Genomic DNA, 19,148 nt, shown 5'->3' with positions numbered 1-19,148 from the left:
GATTTGGTCCATCTAAAGGGCACTTATGCCTTTTCAAATCGACGATCCAGATTTGTCAATCTTGATCAAACAATCTATATTTAATTTCCCATTCACATTTTGTTTCCAACAATCCCCACATGAATAAAAATTAATGCATGCAAGTTATCACTTAAGGAGAGTTCAATCGAAAGATTATTGCATCAGGAGAACTAGCTTGTGGCTTTAAACCTTTTGTATTAGAGTATCATCAGATTTACTTGGCATCTTAGTAAGTATGATGTCTTAAACTACTCAGTCATTCGTGTAAACCAAGACAATGGTGTCTACATAATAACATTTATCACTTCTTTATAGTTCTCATTGTTTTGTCTATTTTGACCATGGATAACATCTTGGATTCATAAGTATTTCATTGAAGTGATCCGTGTTCATACTTATATAGGTGACCTCCTATAAAAAGTATCCTACCATACTCTACCTTTTCAAGTATAGAAATCATTAAAAGTTTATAACTTAACCTCACTACATATCGTATATATCACTTTTCCATCCTAGGAATAAGAGGAGAACTAGTCTAGGTGCTCACGCGAACTTTCATAATTTTATTGTCCCATGGAACCAAGATCTTGGGATATCCAATCAACAAGGTTGGATTACCACTATGAATGTTCTTGTTTATAGATTTTTAATCCCATTTCTCTTGATATGCAGTATATTTGATCTCTAGTTAAACCTTTTGTAAACAGATCCACCAAGTTATCTTTCGATTTAACATAATTGACAGAGATAACTCCGTTAGAGATTAACTGTCTAATGGTATTGTATCCTTGATGAATATGTTGTGACTTGCCATTATACAAGCGATTTTGTGCCCTTGCAATTGTTGATTGATTATCATAATATATCATTATGGTAGACACTAGTTTTTCCCAACATGGGATATCTTCTAAGAGGTTAGGAAGCCATTCAACTTCTTCGACAGACTTATCTAAGGCTATAAACTCAAATTCCATAGTTGATTGAGCTATGCAAGTTTGTTTCATGGATTTCTGTGACACTACTCCACCACCAATGGTCAATACATATCCACTAGTGGATTTAGAGTCTTTGTATCAAATATCTAATTTGCATCACAATAGTCTTCTAGTACCGCTAGATATCTCATATAATATAATTCATGCTCTAAGATATATTTTAAATATTTAAGACCCTTATTAGTATCTTCCAATGGTCATCATTTGGATTACATATAAATCTACTTAATTTTTAACTGCATAGGCAATATCTGGAAGTGTGTAGTTAGTTATAGACACCAAATTACCAATTATTCTCGAATATTCTAATTGGGATATAGGTTCACCATGGTTCTTAGCCAAGTGCAAGCTTAAGTCCATCGGTATTTTTACAGGGGAAAGATCATATACATTAAATTTTCTTTGTATTGTCTCAATATAATGAGACTGTGAAAGGATAATTCCATCTAATGTCTTATCGATCTTAATCTTGGGTATAACGTTCGTTATACCTATATCTTTCATATCAAAGATTTTAGTCAACATCTTCTTAGTAGTCATGATTATATCATGATTACTACCCATGATGAGCATATCATCTACATATAGACAGATAATGACAAATGAGTCAGATGTGCCTTTGATATATATGCATTTATTGCACTCATTTATTTTAAATCCATTTGACATCATAGTTTTGTCAAATTTCTCGTGCCATTATTTTGGTGCTTGTTTTAGCCCATATAGTGACTTCACGAGTCTACACACCTTATTTATCTTGGAGCCACAAAACCTTTAGGTTGTTTCATATATATTTTTTCTTCTAATTCACCATTTAGAAATACTATTTTCACATCCATTTGATGTATCTCAAAGTTATGTATTGCAGTAATAGCAATTAGTACTCGAATGGATGTGATCCTTGTTACTGATGAATATGTATCAAAGAAGTCAAGGTCTTCCTTTTATTTAAATCCCTTTGCCACTAGTCTTGCCTTGTATTTTTCAATAGTTCCATCAGACATATATTTCTTCTTTAGGATTCATTTACATCCTAAAGGCTTGATTCTAGGTGGAATATCCTCCAATTCCCAAGTATGGTTTTGCATGATAAAATTTATTTCACTATTGATGGGTTCTTTCCAAAAGAGAACCTATGGGCTTGATAAGGCTTCGTTTATTGTCATTAGTTCATTTTCTGACCTATAAGTCATGAAATTATAACCAAATTACTATTTTGGCTCTCTTACTGTGTCTTGATTCTTTATTATTTCCAAGATTATCCTTCCTTGCAGTTTTATAAGTTCTTTTATTTTAACTTTCTTCTTTTCTATCTTTTCAAGGAAAGATATATTCAAAAAATATAATATTGCTTGATTCAATTGTTGTTCCAATATATACATCAAGAATTGCTGATTTGTGCACCAAACATCAATATGCACTAATATTATTGACATATCCAATAAAAATGTAATCGATTGTCTTTGATCATATTTTAGTTTTCATTGGCTTAGGCAATTCCACCTTAGCCAAACACCCCCATACTTTTAGATATTTATAAGAAGGCTTATGACCCTTCCATAACTCATAAGGAGTTTTATCTTTCCTTTTGTGAGGGATTTTATTGAGAATACGGCTTGCCGATAATATAGCCCCCCCCCCCCCCCCCCAAAACAAATTCTGGGGTAAGCCTGAACTTATCAACATAATATTCATCATTTTCTTAAGAGTTTGATTCTTATGCTCTGCAATCCCATTTGATTGAGAAGTAAGGAGTTGTTGTTTGATGAATAATGTCAGATTCTACAAAAAGTTCATCAAATGGACCATCATATTCTCCTCCTTAATCACTTTGAATTCTTTTAATCTGTTAATCAATTTTATTCTCAACTTCATTCTTATAATTTTTGAATGCTTCTAAGGCTTCATCTTTGCCTTTCAATAGATACACATAATAATATCTAGTTCAATCATCAATGAAAGTAACAAAGTACTTTTTGCCTCCTCTAGTTTGTACGAATTTTAATTTACAGATGTTACTGTGAATTAATTCTAGAGGGGGCGTGCTTCATTTCATAGAATAGAAAGATAACTTTGTCATTTTTAGCTTCAACACATATTTCACATTTATGTATTTGATCAATATTAAATGTTGGCAATAAATTTAAATTCATAAGTCATTGCAAAGTATTATAATTTACATGTCTAAGTCTAACATGCCATAAATTGGCACACTCGAACAAATAAGCAGAATTTATAATTTTATTGTCATTGAATTCATGATGTATAGCCATTACATTCATTTTGAATAGACCATTCTCCATGAGTCCTCTACCTATAGATTGACTATTTTTTATCAATGCATATTTATTTGACTTAAACATTTATCTGAATCTAACTTTGACAAGAGCCGATCCTGGGACAAAATTCTTCCGAATGTCGGGAACATAAAACACATCAATTAGTATCACTTCTTTACCTGATGTCATCTTTAGTACCACTTTGCCAAGACCAACAATGTTAAAAGTTACAGAATTACCCATGATTAGTTTTCTTCCATTAATAGGGGTATAAGTTGAGAGTTGGTCCTTGTTAGAGTGAATGTGTCATGTGGCATTAGTATCGACTCACCATTGCCTTGGATTAAAATTTGGTCCTTTTAATTGATTTAAAAGATCTTTTTTTATTACCTTTGAGTCATCAATTCCTTCATGCAGCTTGATTAGTCAATCCCATAGTTCTTTGGCATTTTTAAAGAGGCTGACTTGATTGAGCTCTTTCTTTGTTAGACCCCACTGGAGGGTGTTCATGGATTTGTAGTTGATCTGGGCCTTCTTCTTCATCTCTTGATCCCAATCTTCCAGATGTAGTGGTTCTCCATTTTTTCTTGGTAGTTTGTATCCCTTTTGATGCTAAACCACATGTCGATGTTGGACTTCAAAAGGCATTCCATCCTTCTCTTCTAGTAGCTAAAATCTTCTCCATTGAAGAGGGGTATATGAACGGTGTTCAGCCTTCTTGGTAAGAGTTTGCCATTCTAGTAAAAAAACTTGACCAAGATTTCCAAGACTTTGTCTTGGGATTAATAGTGCGGGATAAATAATAACAATAAGAAAAAAAATATTAGTCTAAAGAAAAGAAAAATTGCTAGAAAAACTGTTAAGTCTTTTCAGAATAGCTTTACTTTGATATCAATTGTTGGATCAAGAAAGACGAGAGGGGAGGGGGGTGAATATCATTCATTCAAAATACTTTCTTTTTTGTTATTAGTAAAACCGAGTCAGAGTTAAGTTCACAGCGGAAATAAAAAGAGAACAAAACTTAAAGACACAGTAATTTTTACTTGGTTCAGAGCCCAACTTACTCCTACTCCAAGGCTCGTGCTCATTGACTGCTTTCATTAGACAATTCTAATATAGTTTTTAAAAAGAAGCAAGATCATACAAGTATAAAATGATGATATTAACAATTCTACTATCTTTAAAGAATAAGTGCAAGACAAAAATAAAGTTACCAACCGCAATTAAATAGAAGATGTAGCGCAGTTGTTAGAGATCTTCTTGAAACATAATTGTCAAAGGCTTGCATGAGTAGAGTAGTAGGAGCAGAATAGATCGAAGATGAAAGTTGTAATTGGCTCGGTGATCGAGGCCTTCTTTTATAGACATTGTTCGGTCAACTGAAAAACCATTCGGTCGACTGAACCTATCAGCCAACTAAACCTCCTATCGGTCGATTGAACTTGGTGCCCTTCCTTGTTTGCCATGATCTGATCCATTTGATCCTATGATTTTTGGTGTTCGGTCAACTGATCATGCTTATTCATCAACCGAACCTCTGAGTTACCATTCACGTGATAATTTGATCTAATATTTTGTTGTTTCCTTTTATAGTTTGGTCAATTGATAAACATTATTAGTCGACTGATCCCTCTATAATGTCAAATCTGTAATCTTCGCTCTGATCATCTTATTCTTCCTTGATCGATCAACTGATCATCTGGTTCGATCAATCGAACCATTTCTTAACTCAATTTTAATTTATCAAAAAACAGAGTTAATACAGTAATAATAATAGTGTCCTTGTAAAACAAAGTCAAACAAAGATTTTATATATATATATAAAGTTTTGATATCCTGCGCGCCCGCACAGTGCGCGCGCAGGATATCACTCAATTTATTTATTTTTTCATTTTTAAAAATTTTTGAATTAAAAAAATAAATAATTTTTTTTAATTTTATTTCTAGGGTTTAGGCTTTGGGTTATAGTTTTTAAGCTATTTTTTTTAGATTTTATCTATAAGGTTCAGACTTTCCAATTATGTTATAGTGTTTGGTTTAAAAAAAATCAAAATAAAATAAATTTAAATATTTATTGAGTATTGTAATATGTTGAGGGGATATATTAATGTATTAGAAATTTATATAAGGAAATGTTTATTTTTTTAATAAATAAAATATTTTTTAAAATTTTATTTCTAGGGTTCAGGCTTTGGGTTATAGTTTTTAAGCTTTTTTTTTTTAGATTTTATCTCTAGGGTTCAGTTTTCCCAATTAGGTTATAGTGTTTGGTTTTAAAAAAAATTAAAATAAAATAAATTTAAGTATTTATTGAGTATTGTAATATGTTGAGGGGATATATTAATGTATTAGAAATTTATATAAGGAAATGTTTATTTTTTAATTGATTTTTTTAATTTTAAATATTAAAAAAATAAAATAAAAAAAATGATTGATATCCTATTCCTCTCTCACTCTCTCTCTCTCTCTCTCTCTCTCTATATATATATATATATATATATATATATATATATATATATATATATATATATATATATATGCACGAATAAGACAACACAGACTATTATGATCTCAACTTAAAAAGCTCCGTCAGTTTCTTTAGTTGGATAAGTGTCAAGGTTTGCCCCTACTGGGACACGACCTCACCACACTACTTCTAGTAGTTTACCTCAATTGACCTACTAAGCATCGGATTCTCCTGATTTATTTGGACTTAACCACTCAACATCTGATCGGCTGCCAGGGCTTCCACTTGACTCAATATCGGGTCCTCTAGACCTATCGAGTTCACTTGCCAGATGTCAGGTCCACTTGACCCATCTAGACTTCTTACTTGGTTCTATAATCTGCTGAGACTTCCCTTGCCTAGTATCAAGTCCAGTTGACCTACTAGGATTTTCTGAATTGAGCATCCTGCACACTAGATTAATTCACCAGATAATAATAAGACTTAATTTGAACCTTTGACAATATCAAAACATAGGTTTGATTATGGTGTTACTTGCACCAACATTATGTTTGTTGCTAAGAAACCCATGACCGCTAAGTTTCGGGCTAAAAAATATTGTTTAGGTCCTTTTGGAGGATTTGAACATCTTTTTTCTATTTTTAGTAATTTCTATTTTTATGGTATTTAGGACATTTTTGGTATGTCAGATATTCATGGATTATGGTTTGTCTATATAAGTGTCCTGTTTAACTATTTGAGAGATCATCCTCTATTCTTAATAAAGTTTATTTTTTTGGTAAAACCTAGAGAACAGTGGGTCTCTCTTTATTTTCTTTGAGTTATCTTCTTGCCTTCCAAATCCTCCTTTTCGTTAGCTCATAGGATAATTGCTATCATGTCCAATGTCTGGTAAACTCCTAGTATTTTTCTACTCATGGATACTTCAAACTGAGGTCATCCAACACAAGTTTTCCACCAAATTCGACGTCTTCTCATGCTCTAGTAGAGGATCAAACTATAATCTATTGTGTGCGTCTGGAACACCTTTATCATGTGTGCCAGTCGCGGGGTGGGGCGGGGAGGGGGTAAAAAATAATCTTTATTGATAGCAATAGTTTATGACAAGATTGAAAGAAAATCACGACAAAAAAATATGTAAATATCGAAATAGTTGAAAATTTTAAAATAAATTGTTGGGAAAAAAATCAAAGGGTGTCCCAAAAGATATAAATCATCAAAAAGATTGTTTTTCAAAAAATCAAAAGGATGCCCTATTAGATGTTTTATCCTTAAAATAGTTCTTTTTCAACGTTGTTGTAATAACTACTAACTATCGAGTATCTGCTACAATGTTGTTCCTTACTTTGAACATTATTGTAATAGCTATGACTAACTGCTATAAATTGTAGTAGCTACTACAAATCTCATATTTTGTTTTTTTAGGTGAGATCATATATTAGTCTTAGCGAGAGGGTTTCACATTTTGTCTTTTGAGAGGTGGGAACACACTTTTGTTTTAAAGACAGAGTCTTACTTTTTGGTTTATGTGGTGAGACCATACTTTAATAGGGCTTAGAGAGAGGTTCTACCAATTTTGTTGAGGGGAGGCCGCATACTTGTGAGGGGAGGGTATACACATTTTGTTTTGTTTTCGGGTGCATGGATAAGGATAGCGAATATATTCACTACAATGATCTATCTAGTTCATAACAAACGACTCATGATAAAGATATTCCAAAATTGTTGAAGGCTAGGGCTGCCAAAAGCCTATGAGGGTGGATAGATCCACCAAAAAGATTTATCTAGTCTGTAGCAAATAGCTCGTGATAAAAATAAGATAAATCTATTGATAGTTGATCACTTGCTAAAAATGTATAAGATGGTGGACATGCAGATTGATGGGATTAGAGGTGATTGGATTGACATACAAAGATGATCAGAGGTGTGCTTATAGATGCATCTACATATGATCAATGAGAGCCTGAGCTTACCTCCTACAATCGTTGGAGGCCTGCACTGCTGATTGACATAGAGTATGGGGGGCTATGTGCTAATTGGTATGGACTGAGATGTTAGACGTGTTGGCAGTCGGTTGAGGATGACGATGGGATGGTCGATGACTAGAGCTTGGATTATGTGGCTATGTGTGCAGTGGTATGATGGACATGGTCGGTTTGGCTGGTATTTGAGTTTTGTTACAACATATGGTTATTTGTCTATGTGATTGATACTTTAGTATTTTGTTTGACAATGGCTTTTTTTTCTATGAGGTTGGTACTGTGAGAGTATACATAAATGTATATGATTTCATACCTTAGATAGCTATCCAAATCTGATACATCATTAGAAATGAATGACTATCTTTGAATACATGTTTGGCTGTACTTTTCTTGATGATATATAAAATACTAAGTAGTTGTTATAATTAATTTTAAGTATTGTTGATTAATTTAAAATAATTTTAATAAAACTTAAACAATTTTAGTCAAGTTGGTAAAGAATATTTTGATATAATAATGTTCAGAATTTATGATTTAAGGTTAAATATTTTAGATTTTAGGGTTTAGTTACACCTGTGTAGCAGCTACCATTACTTGCTAAAACATATAAAAGCTACTCGGTAATCGCCACAATATGAAAAAATTAACTCTTTCATTTTAATCAAAATTACTACACACAAATCATTATTATATCAAAAATACTCTTTACTAATTTGGTCACAATTATTTAAATTTCATCAAACTAGCTTTAAATTAGTCAAAATCATTTTAAAATAATTGTAGTTAAATCTTAAATCCTAGATCCTAAAATCCTGAAAGCTAAATTCTAAACTCTGAATACTATTATATCAAAATACTTTTATCAACTTAGTTAAAATTATTTAAACTTCATCAAAATCATTTTAAATTAATGAAAATCACTTGAAAATAGTTGCAACAACTATTAAGTAACTACTCCAATATGTAGTAGTTGCTAAGTAATTACTGTAATAGTATAACAATATTATATTAAATGTTACATATTATAGTAGCTACTAAGTAGCTTCTACATATTGTAGCAGCTATAACTAGCTACTACAATAGCATTATAAGTAAAGGTATTCTCAGGATAAAATATCTCTTAGGACACCCTTTTATTTTTATTTTTTGAAAAAGGGGCACCCTTTTGATTTTACCCTTAATTGTTGATAAGAGACAACAACAATCAAGTCTTATCCTATTAGATGAAGTCAACTATATGAATCACATTGGGCTTTATCCCCTACTATATCATCATATATATTTAAATAAAATTTATTTTATTTTATCGTTGTTAATCAAATTTTCTTAATTTCCTTTTTCTCAGTTAATGTATGTATTTATCATAGTTTCAGATCGTCTAAATATATATTCACACCATCTTATGAAATTTTACTCAATAGGTATAACCCTGACTTTCTCTACAATATTCTAACTTTTTTATCCTTTCATCCTCATATGTCCGCACATTCACTTTAACATCTTCATATCTGGCGCTCTCATCTCTTACTTTGAACTCGAGTCATAATCCATCATTTAACTTCATATAATATAATAAATTTAATCATTATTGTATAAAACTTCCCCTTAAAAAAATTGTGAATTAATAATATTATCTATAGTTATTTGTATATCCATCATTCAACTATAAAGCATTTTAATTATCCCCACGAGCTAGAACAGTTGGTTAGTATAGTGGTGTTACCATAGATAAATTTGGCAATTCCTAGTGGGTACTGTGAGTGCAATCGACCTAGGGTTGTTCGAGTACGATCATAGTTTTGATGTGTGCCAAAGAATTTAAGTTATATTTCATATATATTTGTTATGTGTGTTTGAGTCATGCAAGACTTGTTGAACCACATATGATAAAGTTGGTGTGGCCAAGTTTGGCAAATTCATCCTATAGCTTAGGTCCCTTAGATCGGTGAAAGATGGTACATCCAAGGGACCACTAGACGAGGAGTAATGGAGTGGAGCTGAGGGAAGCAGACTTCAAGGCAACATGAAGGATAACACAGAGAGGAGCCGCGAGCTCAAGTGCATCTGAGGGACGAAGGTCGAGGAAGAGGGCTTCAAGGGCGATTCCAGAGAGGATGAGTGTAAGTGAATGTAAGGGATCAGTCGACTGGTTCAAATTCACGAGGGCACAGAATGTTTCTGTGCCCGACAGTTATGAAGACCAGCCGACTGATACTGTAGTTAGTCGAGTGGTAAAGAGCAGTTGAACAGAATCACGGATTTTGTGGAGACCTGTTGGTTGTGTCCAACGGCTACACCAGTCGATTGATGTATGGACCAGTCGACTGGTGCAAGAAATGAGTTGACACAGGATCAACTCTTTCCTCTCTATTTAAAGGAGGCTTAAGGCATGAAGGAGGGTGGTGATTCTTGTTGAAAACTCCTAAGTCATTACCCTTAAGCTTCCAAGCCTATTCTCTTCCTCCTAAACTTAAGTCTCCATCTTGTAAAGATGAAGAGAGTTTTGTGAGAGGTTTTACTTCACCGAGGAGTAAGCTTTAGTTAGAGCTTGCCGGGAATCATCCATCGACGGATATTGATCGCCCACCTTACAAACACGTCGTGGATTGGGAACTTTATCCTCGAACCATCTAAATGAATGTGTAGTGTGGTTTGATTTCTTATCTTTGTAGTCTTTAGATTAACTTCCTTTATATTATTTGTATTTCCGCTACGCAACTAACTTTGTAGGAAGTTAACAATTTGGGGTAAACAGTATTCAACCCCATTTCTAGAGGGACCACGATCCTCAACAAGTGGTATCAAAGCGAGGTTGCCCTTCACTGGATTGACCGCTGAGAAAAGTTCTATCAACACAATGGGTGGCTCAAACATTCATCCACCAAAATTTGAAGAAAAATTCTCTTGGTGGAAAAGAGAATGGAGGTATTTTTTAAATCTAATTTCAATATTATGCTAATCATGGAAAATAGTTTTGAGATGCCTAGGGATCAAAACAATGAGATAATCGAGAAAATAAGATGGAGTAAGAATAAAAGGGAAGCATATTTAGCAAACTCAAGGACAATGCATCATTTACTAAATGTGCTTCCCCAACAAGTAACTCGGATTGGAAACTACACAAGTGCCAAGGACTTATGGAAAAAGCTAGTAGAGCTTCATGAAGGAACATTAGAAGCAAAATTGTTAAGAAGAGACCTTCTCCGAACTCAACTCAACAATGCTAAACTTGAAAAAGGAGAAAAGGTATCAATACTTCATTCTAAAATTAAGGAAATTCTAAATAGACTATCAAGTGTAGGTGAAAAACTCTCCAACCGAGCTATGATGATGAAAGCCATCAATGCTTTCTCAAGAACCACCACTTGGATGTCAATTGTAGACTCATTCTACATTTCAAAGAATCTAGGAAAGTGTATTCTAGATGAGTTCTTCTCAACTATGAAAATTCACGAGACTCAAATTGAAGGCTCAGATGGAGAAGTCTATATATAGATCAAGGGGAGTAGCTTTTGTGGTTAACAAGGAGAAGGGTAAGAAAAAGAAGTCTCCATCCCCACCATTCTCCAATTCCGAGGAGTCAAGTGCCTCAATGGATAGCAGTCAAGAGGTGTATATGGTGAGAAGAATGAGAAAAGTATTTAAAAATTTTAGATCTAACAAATCACATGCTAAGAAAAGTTCAAAGAGTAAGAGTAGGACAAGGTGGACAATATGCTACAACTGTGAAGAAGAAGGGGGCATGAGAAATCAATGTCCTCTTTTGAAGAAAAAGGAAGAAAAGAAGAAGATAAAAAAAAAAGGGGAAGAAAGCCCTAAACTTAAAAGTAACATGGGATGATCTATCATCATCATCGGAAGAAGAAGAGGACCATATATTCCATTTTTCTCTAATGAAAATTGATGAGATTGCCTCCACCTTATTAGAAAATGAAGAAGAAAGGAGCTCATGTGAAGGGGGAGGACAATCTTTCGATTCAGTATTCTTGGTAAGTGTGGTATACAATCTCCCCACTCATGCTTTAGTTAAAATTATTTCAATTACAAATAAAAATTTGTTTAAGGCTAAAAATAAAAATAAATCTTTGAAAAATGAGATTAGTATTCTAGAAGAAAAATTAGAATCCATGTCTTTTAAGGTAAATGATTCATCTAGTATGCATGCTTCTTCTAGTTCAAATGTTTCATGTTTAGAAGAAGAAAATAAGAAAATAAGAAACTAAGAGAAAAGATAGAATACCTTAGCAAAACCCTTGAAAAATTCACAATTGGCTTCAACACCTTAAACATGATCATACGAAACTAAAGAGCAAGCTTTAACAAAAGGGGTTTAGGATACAAATAATCCAACAATGAGAAATTTTATCATTGTCTAATTGCTAGGGGCAATCAAAGACAAAAACTATAGATAGAAAATGGGTCCCTAAGGAATATTTGATTAATCCAATTAGAAATAACTTCTATTGGGTGTCAAAGTAAATCCTCAAGGGTTATAGGATTTTAGGATAGTCAACCATAGAAGACTTAATTCAATATTTTTTAAAATGGTTGACTTGAGACCTAAAGGGGGAAACTTAGAAATTTCCTTCATCACATCTCACAAAAACATTATAAGCATGACTTGCTTTACATTTATAGATATGAATGTGAGATGATAGGATGATACTCATAATTCACTTATACTTATGACACTTTGGTGAATTATAAGACGTATCAAATTTTAATGATCATTGACCAACTATGTGGAAAGTAAATGTTTAATTAACGGGCATCTTGCCCATAACTCATAGTTAGACATTTCAAATGTTTTGAAAATAATTCTATGTTTTGTAAACTAAGGTTTAGCTTTTTAAACCATAAGAATTCAAAACATGGGTTTAAAGTTGATAAAACATTGAATGTTTTCAAGGTTTTTGAGTTTTTGCCAAAACTTAAAAAATACATTGAATTTTTATGAAAAATATATTTTCCTTGTTAGATTAACTCAAAAGAAATATGTTTTCAAAATTTCATGATTTTCTAAATTTTTGAGATTTTTTTATACATTTCTGAAGTTGGCTTCAGAAATCAGAATTCAGACTAGCTTTGTGCCAGTTGACTGCATCAGAGGGTAGTTGACTAGTGTTTGTTTCCAGCAATTCTGAATTGTTTAAGAAATTAATTTTTGGTCAAATTTAAGTTAAAATTAATATCATACTGTTAGTAATTAGCCCTAAGAGCCAATCACGAGATGATTAGGCCTTTTAGGTTAATCATTGAGTTAGACTCAAATGAACTCACTCATTGGATTGAGTCCAATCCGAATTAGACATATTGGATTAATGGGTTATACTCAATGAGTTAGACTTATTGGGTTATTGGATTAATGATTAATCCAATATAATAATCCAACCCATTAAGAGGAATATAAAGAGACAAAAGACTCTTGGTATTCATGGGATGAATATAAATAGCCTTTTGTAATGAATTTTTCATAAGGGTTGAGAAGTGAAGAGAATGGTGTCTCTTCATCTCCCTCTTCTTCCTCTTCCTTCCATGGCCGAATCTTCCTCCATGGCCGAATCATGTTTCTTGCTAGCACAAGAAGATGGTTCTTCTCCGAAGGCTTCGTTCATGCGACGAACAAAGGATATATTCGTGTGGATACCGTAGAGGCGCGGACGCTTGAACGTGCTGAGATCTGGATCCAAAGAAAAGGTTGCTGTCGGGATTACGAAGGACACGTAACAAGGGTATAATCCTATCATCTAACTTAGTATAGATTGTTTGTATGCAATGATTCTTTCCTTCGCATGGATCTGCTGGTTGTAGGATCTAGTTAATTTCTGCTACGCTTTCGCGTGTTTAGCGCGCTAGATCCCAACACATACTGTGCATGGTTGTTTAGGTGCAATCTTTTTGATGGTGTTAAAAGGGGAGAATTGATAAGGTTAAGTTAGAAACTTTTAATTTTCCATATTTGTGTGAGAAACTTGAAAATTAAGTGACAGAATATAGGTTAAGAGGGAGCTTAGATTTTCTGCTTCATGATTATACTATGCTTGTAATTTTTAAGTTGTTATTTATGCCTAACTTTAACATATTACCACACATCAAAAATGGGAAGATTGTGAGTGCAATCTACCTAGGGGTTGATTGAGTACGATTATAGTTTTGATGTGTGTATCAAACAATGTAAGTTAGGTTTCATATATGTTTGATATATGTGTTTGAGTCGTGCAAGACTTGGTGAACCACATATGAGAAACTTGGTGTGGCCAAGTTTGGCAAATTCATCCTATGTCTTGAGTCCTTTAGATCGATGAATGATGGTGCATCTGAGGGACCGCCGGACAAGGAGCAATGGAGTGGAGCTGAGGGAAGCAGACTTCAAGGCAATATGAAAGATGACATGAAGAGGAGCCGTGGGCTAAAGTGTATCCGAGGGATGAAGGCTGAGGAAGAGGGCTTCAAGGGTGACTCCAGAGAGGATGAGTGTGAGTGAATGTAAGGGATCAGTCGGCTAGTACTAAAGACAGTCGACTGATCCAAATTCACGAGGGCACAGAATGTTTCTATGCCTAACGGTTATAAAGACTAGTCGACTGATAAAGAGTTGTTGAATAGAATCACGGATTCTGTGGATACATGTTGGCTATATCCAACAGCTATATCAATCAATTGATGTATGGACCAGTCGACTAGCGTAGAAAATGAGTTAGATTATCACGATCCTCAATAGGTATGTGGGCCACCTCACCTCCTGCATGTGCTATTATTCTTAGACGAAATCCTTCGTGATTTATCTATTTATATCTAGCTGGAGGACCGACGATACTATATCACCTAAGATTAGCGTTATCATATTTTACTTTTATATATATATATATATATATATATATATATATATATATATATATATATATATATAACTTACTCATGTATACTTTACAAGATTCTTATGACTAGGGAATAAATATTCCTTATCAATTTTGTTCGAATGAGTCAAGAAATCCATAGTTATCTATCACATGACAAAATGTTTCATCCATCTCAATATCTTTACATTAAATTTTGTGGTCTTCAACCCTTGTGATTTTTTTAGTATAAAAAATAGTCGAGTTTGATTATTTTGGGAACTTTCAACATTCACTTTCTGGATAAACTAGAGAAATCTTAAACTTAATCAGGTAATGCATGGTTTTCTAAAGAGGAGTAATCTTATGAATAATGTAACACCAATAATAAACGAAATGATACGATTAATATTATTAAATAATTTTTTTAAAAAAATAAAAATTAAATAAAAATTAATAAAATAAACCGTCAGGTTCGACGTTACGACTGGTAATCATTTCACGGTTATATATAGATAGAGGTGCAGCCCAGAGTGGAGGAGCAAGGAGAAGCCTGACCAAGGTCATGGGTGAAGCTCCGAATCAGCCGGAGAAGAAGCCTCACGCGGTGTGCATCCCGTACCCCGCTCAGGGTCACGTCACGCCGATGATGAAGCTGGCTAAGCTCCTACGCTTCTACGGCTTCCGCATCACCTTCGTCAACACCCACTTCAACCACAAACGCCTGCTCCGCTCCGGCGCCGTCGTCGCTTCGGAGGCTGATGACCCGGGTTTCCGCTTCGAGTCCATCCCCGACGGCCTCCCGCCCTCCGACACCGATGCCACGCAGGATATCCCCTCCCTCTGTGACTCCATCTCTAAGCACGCGCTCCTGCCGTTTCTCGACCTCCTGCGCCGCCTTAACTCCGACGACGGCGACGCGCCGCCCGTCTCCTGCATCGTCTCCGACGGCGTCATGAGCTTCACCCTGGACGCCGCCAGGGAGCTCCGCATCCCTGAGGTCGTCTTCTGGACTACCAGCGCCTGCGGCTTCATGGGCTACCTCCACTACCAACACCTCATCGACCGCCGCCTCACGCCCTTCAAACGTACGTAATCGAATTCTGTTGTGTATCTCTCTAAAAATCAACAATTTTGTGCGTGTATTGATAGACGAAAGCGACATCACGAACGGATTTTTGGATACTCCGATCGATTGGGTGCCGGGAATGAAGAACATGCGGCTGAGGGACTTCCCGTCCTTCATCCGGACCACCGACCGGGACGACATCATGCTCAACTACTGCAACCGACAGGCACAGCGCTCCGCCCTCGCTGCAGCGGTAATCTTTAATACTTTCGACGAGCTGGAAGGACCGGTCCTGGAGGCGATGGCGGCGATCCAGCCCCCGATCTACACTGTCGGCCCGCTCTCCTTGCTGCTCCAGCACCACCAGATTCCTGACGCCCTCGCCTCGCTCCGCTCCAACCTTTGGAAGGAGGAGAGCGGGTGCTTGGAGTGGCTGGACGGCCGCGCGCCGGGCTCGGTGGTGTACGTCAACTTCGGGAGCATAACGGTGATGAGCAACGAGCAGCTGGTGGAGTTCGCGTGGGGGCTGGCGGACTCAGATTACGAGTTCCTGTGGGTGATCCGGCCGGATCTGGTGCGGGGGCACGCGGCAGTGCTACCGGCGGAGTTCGTGGAGAAGACTCGGGAGCGCGGGATGCTGGCCAGCTGGTGCCCGCAGGAGGAGGTGCTGGGCCACTCCGCCTTGGGAGGGTTTCTGACGCACAGCGGCTGGAACTCGACGCTGGAGAGCATCGTCGGCGGGGTGCCGATGCTGTCGTGGCCCTTCTTCGCGGAGCAGCAGACCAACTGCAGGTACGCGTGCACGGAGTGGGGAAACGGTATGGAGATCGACAACAACGTGAAGAGGGGGGAAGTGGAGGGGCTGATAAGGGAGCTGATGGGGAACGGGGATAAGGGGAGGGAGATGAGGAGGAGGGCGGTGGGGTGGAAGGAGGCGGCGGACAGGGCGGCGCGGCCCGGGGGTTCGTCGTTCCTCAACCTGGCGAGATTGGTCGACCTGCTGCGACGCTTCTGAATGAGCCCAAACTTTGTCGTTTCCCTCAACACAAAATAAAGAGGGTTCGGCCTTTCTCCTATGTAATTTGATTGCTCCCTTTATCTTAAAACTTTCTTCTCCTCATGACAGAAAATTAAAATAAAAGAGTTGATATAAATCAACTCTCTTGCTGAACTATTTCTGTAAACTCCTTGTTTAAATAACACAATTTTTACGTAAGGGGGCCTCTGTAAATTATGAGATAGAACAAAAATCAACAGTGATGGTTAATTTTGATTAATCTCTCTCAATGACGTCAAAAGTCCTAAGAGATAATCAGCTAGACAAATTTCACTTTTTACAGGATTGTTTAAATAGCACAATTTTTACGTACGGAGACCTCTGGACCATCGTTCCTTAAATTATTAGACAGAACATAATCAATTATTTGAGAATTGGTCAAGTTTTGGCAAGATGCCAACGTTACAGATTTTGTTTTTATTCGCGCCGTTTGTGGTCCCTACTGAGTTTATACCACGCGGAGCCAATGCGAACGTGACGACTCGAACCACTCGTGAATTTATATCGGACACCCAATTCATAGAGCTATAAATGAATATGACGGTTCTCACGGTTGAAAGTTTATGTTAAATGGTAAATTAAAATATTGTGCCATCTATTATTAAATAAAAAATTGATATTAATGTAACTTTTTTTTTTGATGCATCATGGAGTGATGACATTGAAATTTTCTGGTTGGTCGACTCTATTAAGAACAACACAAGTTCGATACTAAAAATCAACATAACTTTTAGCTTTAGAAAATAGAATTTCATTAGATGAAACTTAAATTAATTGACTAAATAGATTAAATTGAAAAGGTGAGATTAAAAGAAGGATAATAAAATTTTTGTAAGCAATAATTAGCTTTAGTGGTTGTTAGTGCAATACGAATTTTAATTTAAGATTTTGATATTTCATCAAAATATTTAATTATGTAAGTATTAGAGGGAAGTTGTAACTACAATCGACTTAGGTTGATCAAGAGTTGGTCTAAGTAAATTAAAAGTGATAAGATGTTTGACCGATGGAAATGTTTTAGGAAATTTGATATTAGATAAAAATGAAAATGGAAATTATACTTCTCTAGATAGATAGATGTAAAATCTAAATAGGCTAGGGGAACCATATATTTCTAAAGGAATAAATTTTAAAAAGGTGTGAATGTCCTGTAAGAGTAAACTCTAGATAAAAGAATCTTTTTATAGGAATGAATTCCAAACCGATAAAAAGTCCCGATAGATAAGTAGATTGAGTATTATGTAAGCTTAGTAGATTAGATAGACTATATATTAGGTATATTTTTATATTCTATATGATGTATTCAGATTAATCCTTGTGTTGTAGAAATAATAGATTTCTGAGTGACAAAAAAAAATTTCTAATCGACCAAATGTTCTAAGCAACCACAGAAAAATCCGAGTGGCTTGGACTCCAAGATAAGCCTTGGGTAAATATATATTTGATGATATGACAAATAATATTTAGGTCTGAACAATCGGAGGAGGCCTAGACATCCGAAGGATTAAGTCATCAAAAATATTTGGAATGTTATCTATACGGATAGGAGCGGATCTACGTTAGGACATGAGGAGATCACGACCCTCCTAAAATTTTTTAATAACATAATTTTATAGAAAAGTTTTTTAAAATTTTATTAGTATATATATTATTTTACTCTAATTTAAAAGATTTGTATAGTTGATGTAATAGTAAGTTTTAATTTTATTTTAACATACCTCTTGAGTTCGAATCTTTGTAGGACTAAATTTAATTTTTTTTTCCTCTTTTATTTTTTACATTTCAACTAAATATACCTTATACATTTTAAAAATATGAAGAAATCATTATTAAATAATACATTTAATAATTACTTTCACCATATAATATATAATCCTCTAAATTTAAAATTCTAGACACACAGACTGACTACAGCAACTGACACATAAGCTTCAGGACGACCAAAAGTGCTTGCAAGTAATCAGAATATGGATAAACAATAGAGACCGAGCTATTTGACCATGTGACAAAATCATTCTCCTATTATATTTTTTTTCTTCCAAATTACCTATATTTCTTAACGTTCCTTCTTAATATGAATCTTAAGCTCGTTTAGATGCAAGGAATAAGGATTTTTCAATCCTTGCGTAAAGCAGCAGCTTTTGGCCGAGATGACTTTGCCTTTGTAGTTTAGGGTTTTTTTAGTCTGAAGCGTCGCCAGACATTCGTCAAACAATACAGTTTTCCATGAAAGGTTATAACTGAGTCTTAAAATTTGAAATGGTGCAACCATTCATGAAACAACATGAGTTAAACTTGATCCCGTCCGGAAGCTGAGTCGGACAGAGATTGATTGCGTTGTCGCCGGTGTTAACGGAAAGTCGTTGAAACGCCTGGGTGATCGGGTACTTCCTAGAAAGGCTCCCACGGACGGATGATGGAGGGTGATGATGACGCGAGGGT

At 35.3% G+C, this 19,148-nt stretch overlaps 1 protein-coding gene across 1 annotated transcript; it reads left to right on the top strand.

The window, feature by feature from the left end:
* Positions 1–15,094: 15,094 nt before the first annotated feature.
* LOC122021541 (7-deoxyloganetin glucosyltransferase-like) lies at positions 15,095–16,865 on the top strand. Its single transcript, XM_042579664.1, has 2 exons — positions 15,095–15,668; positions 15,733–16,865. The coding sequence occupies exons 1-2, from the start codon at positions 15,146–15,148 to the stop codon at positions 16,662–16,664; spliced, it is 1,455 nt and encodes a 484-aa protein (XP_042435598.1). The 5' UTR covers positions 15,095–15,145; the 3' UTR covers positions 16,665–16,865.
* The last annotated feature ends 2,283 nt before the right edge of the window (positions 16,866–19,148 follow it).

Source organism: Zingiber officinale, chromosome 9A, assembly GCF_018446385.1.
Source record: "Zingiber officinale cultivar Zhangliang chromosome 9A, Zo_v1.1, whole genome shotgun sequence".
Taxonomy (NCBI): Eukaryota; Viridiplantae; Streptophyta; class Magnoliopsida; order Zingiberales; family Zingiberaceae; genus Zingiber; species Zingiber officinale.
The sequence above is the reverse complement of the archived record's forward strand: the minus strand, read 5'-3'. Positions and strand labels throughout refer to the sequence as shown.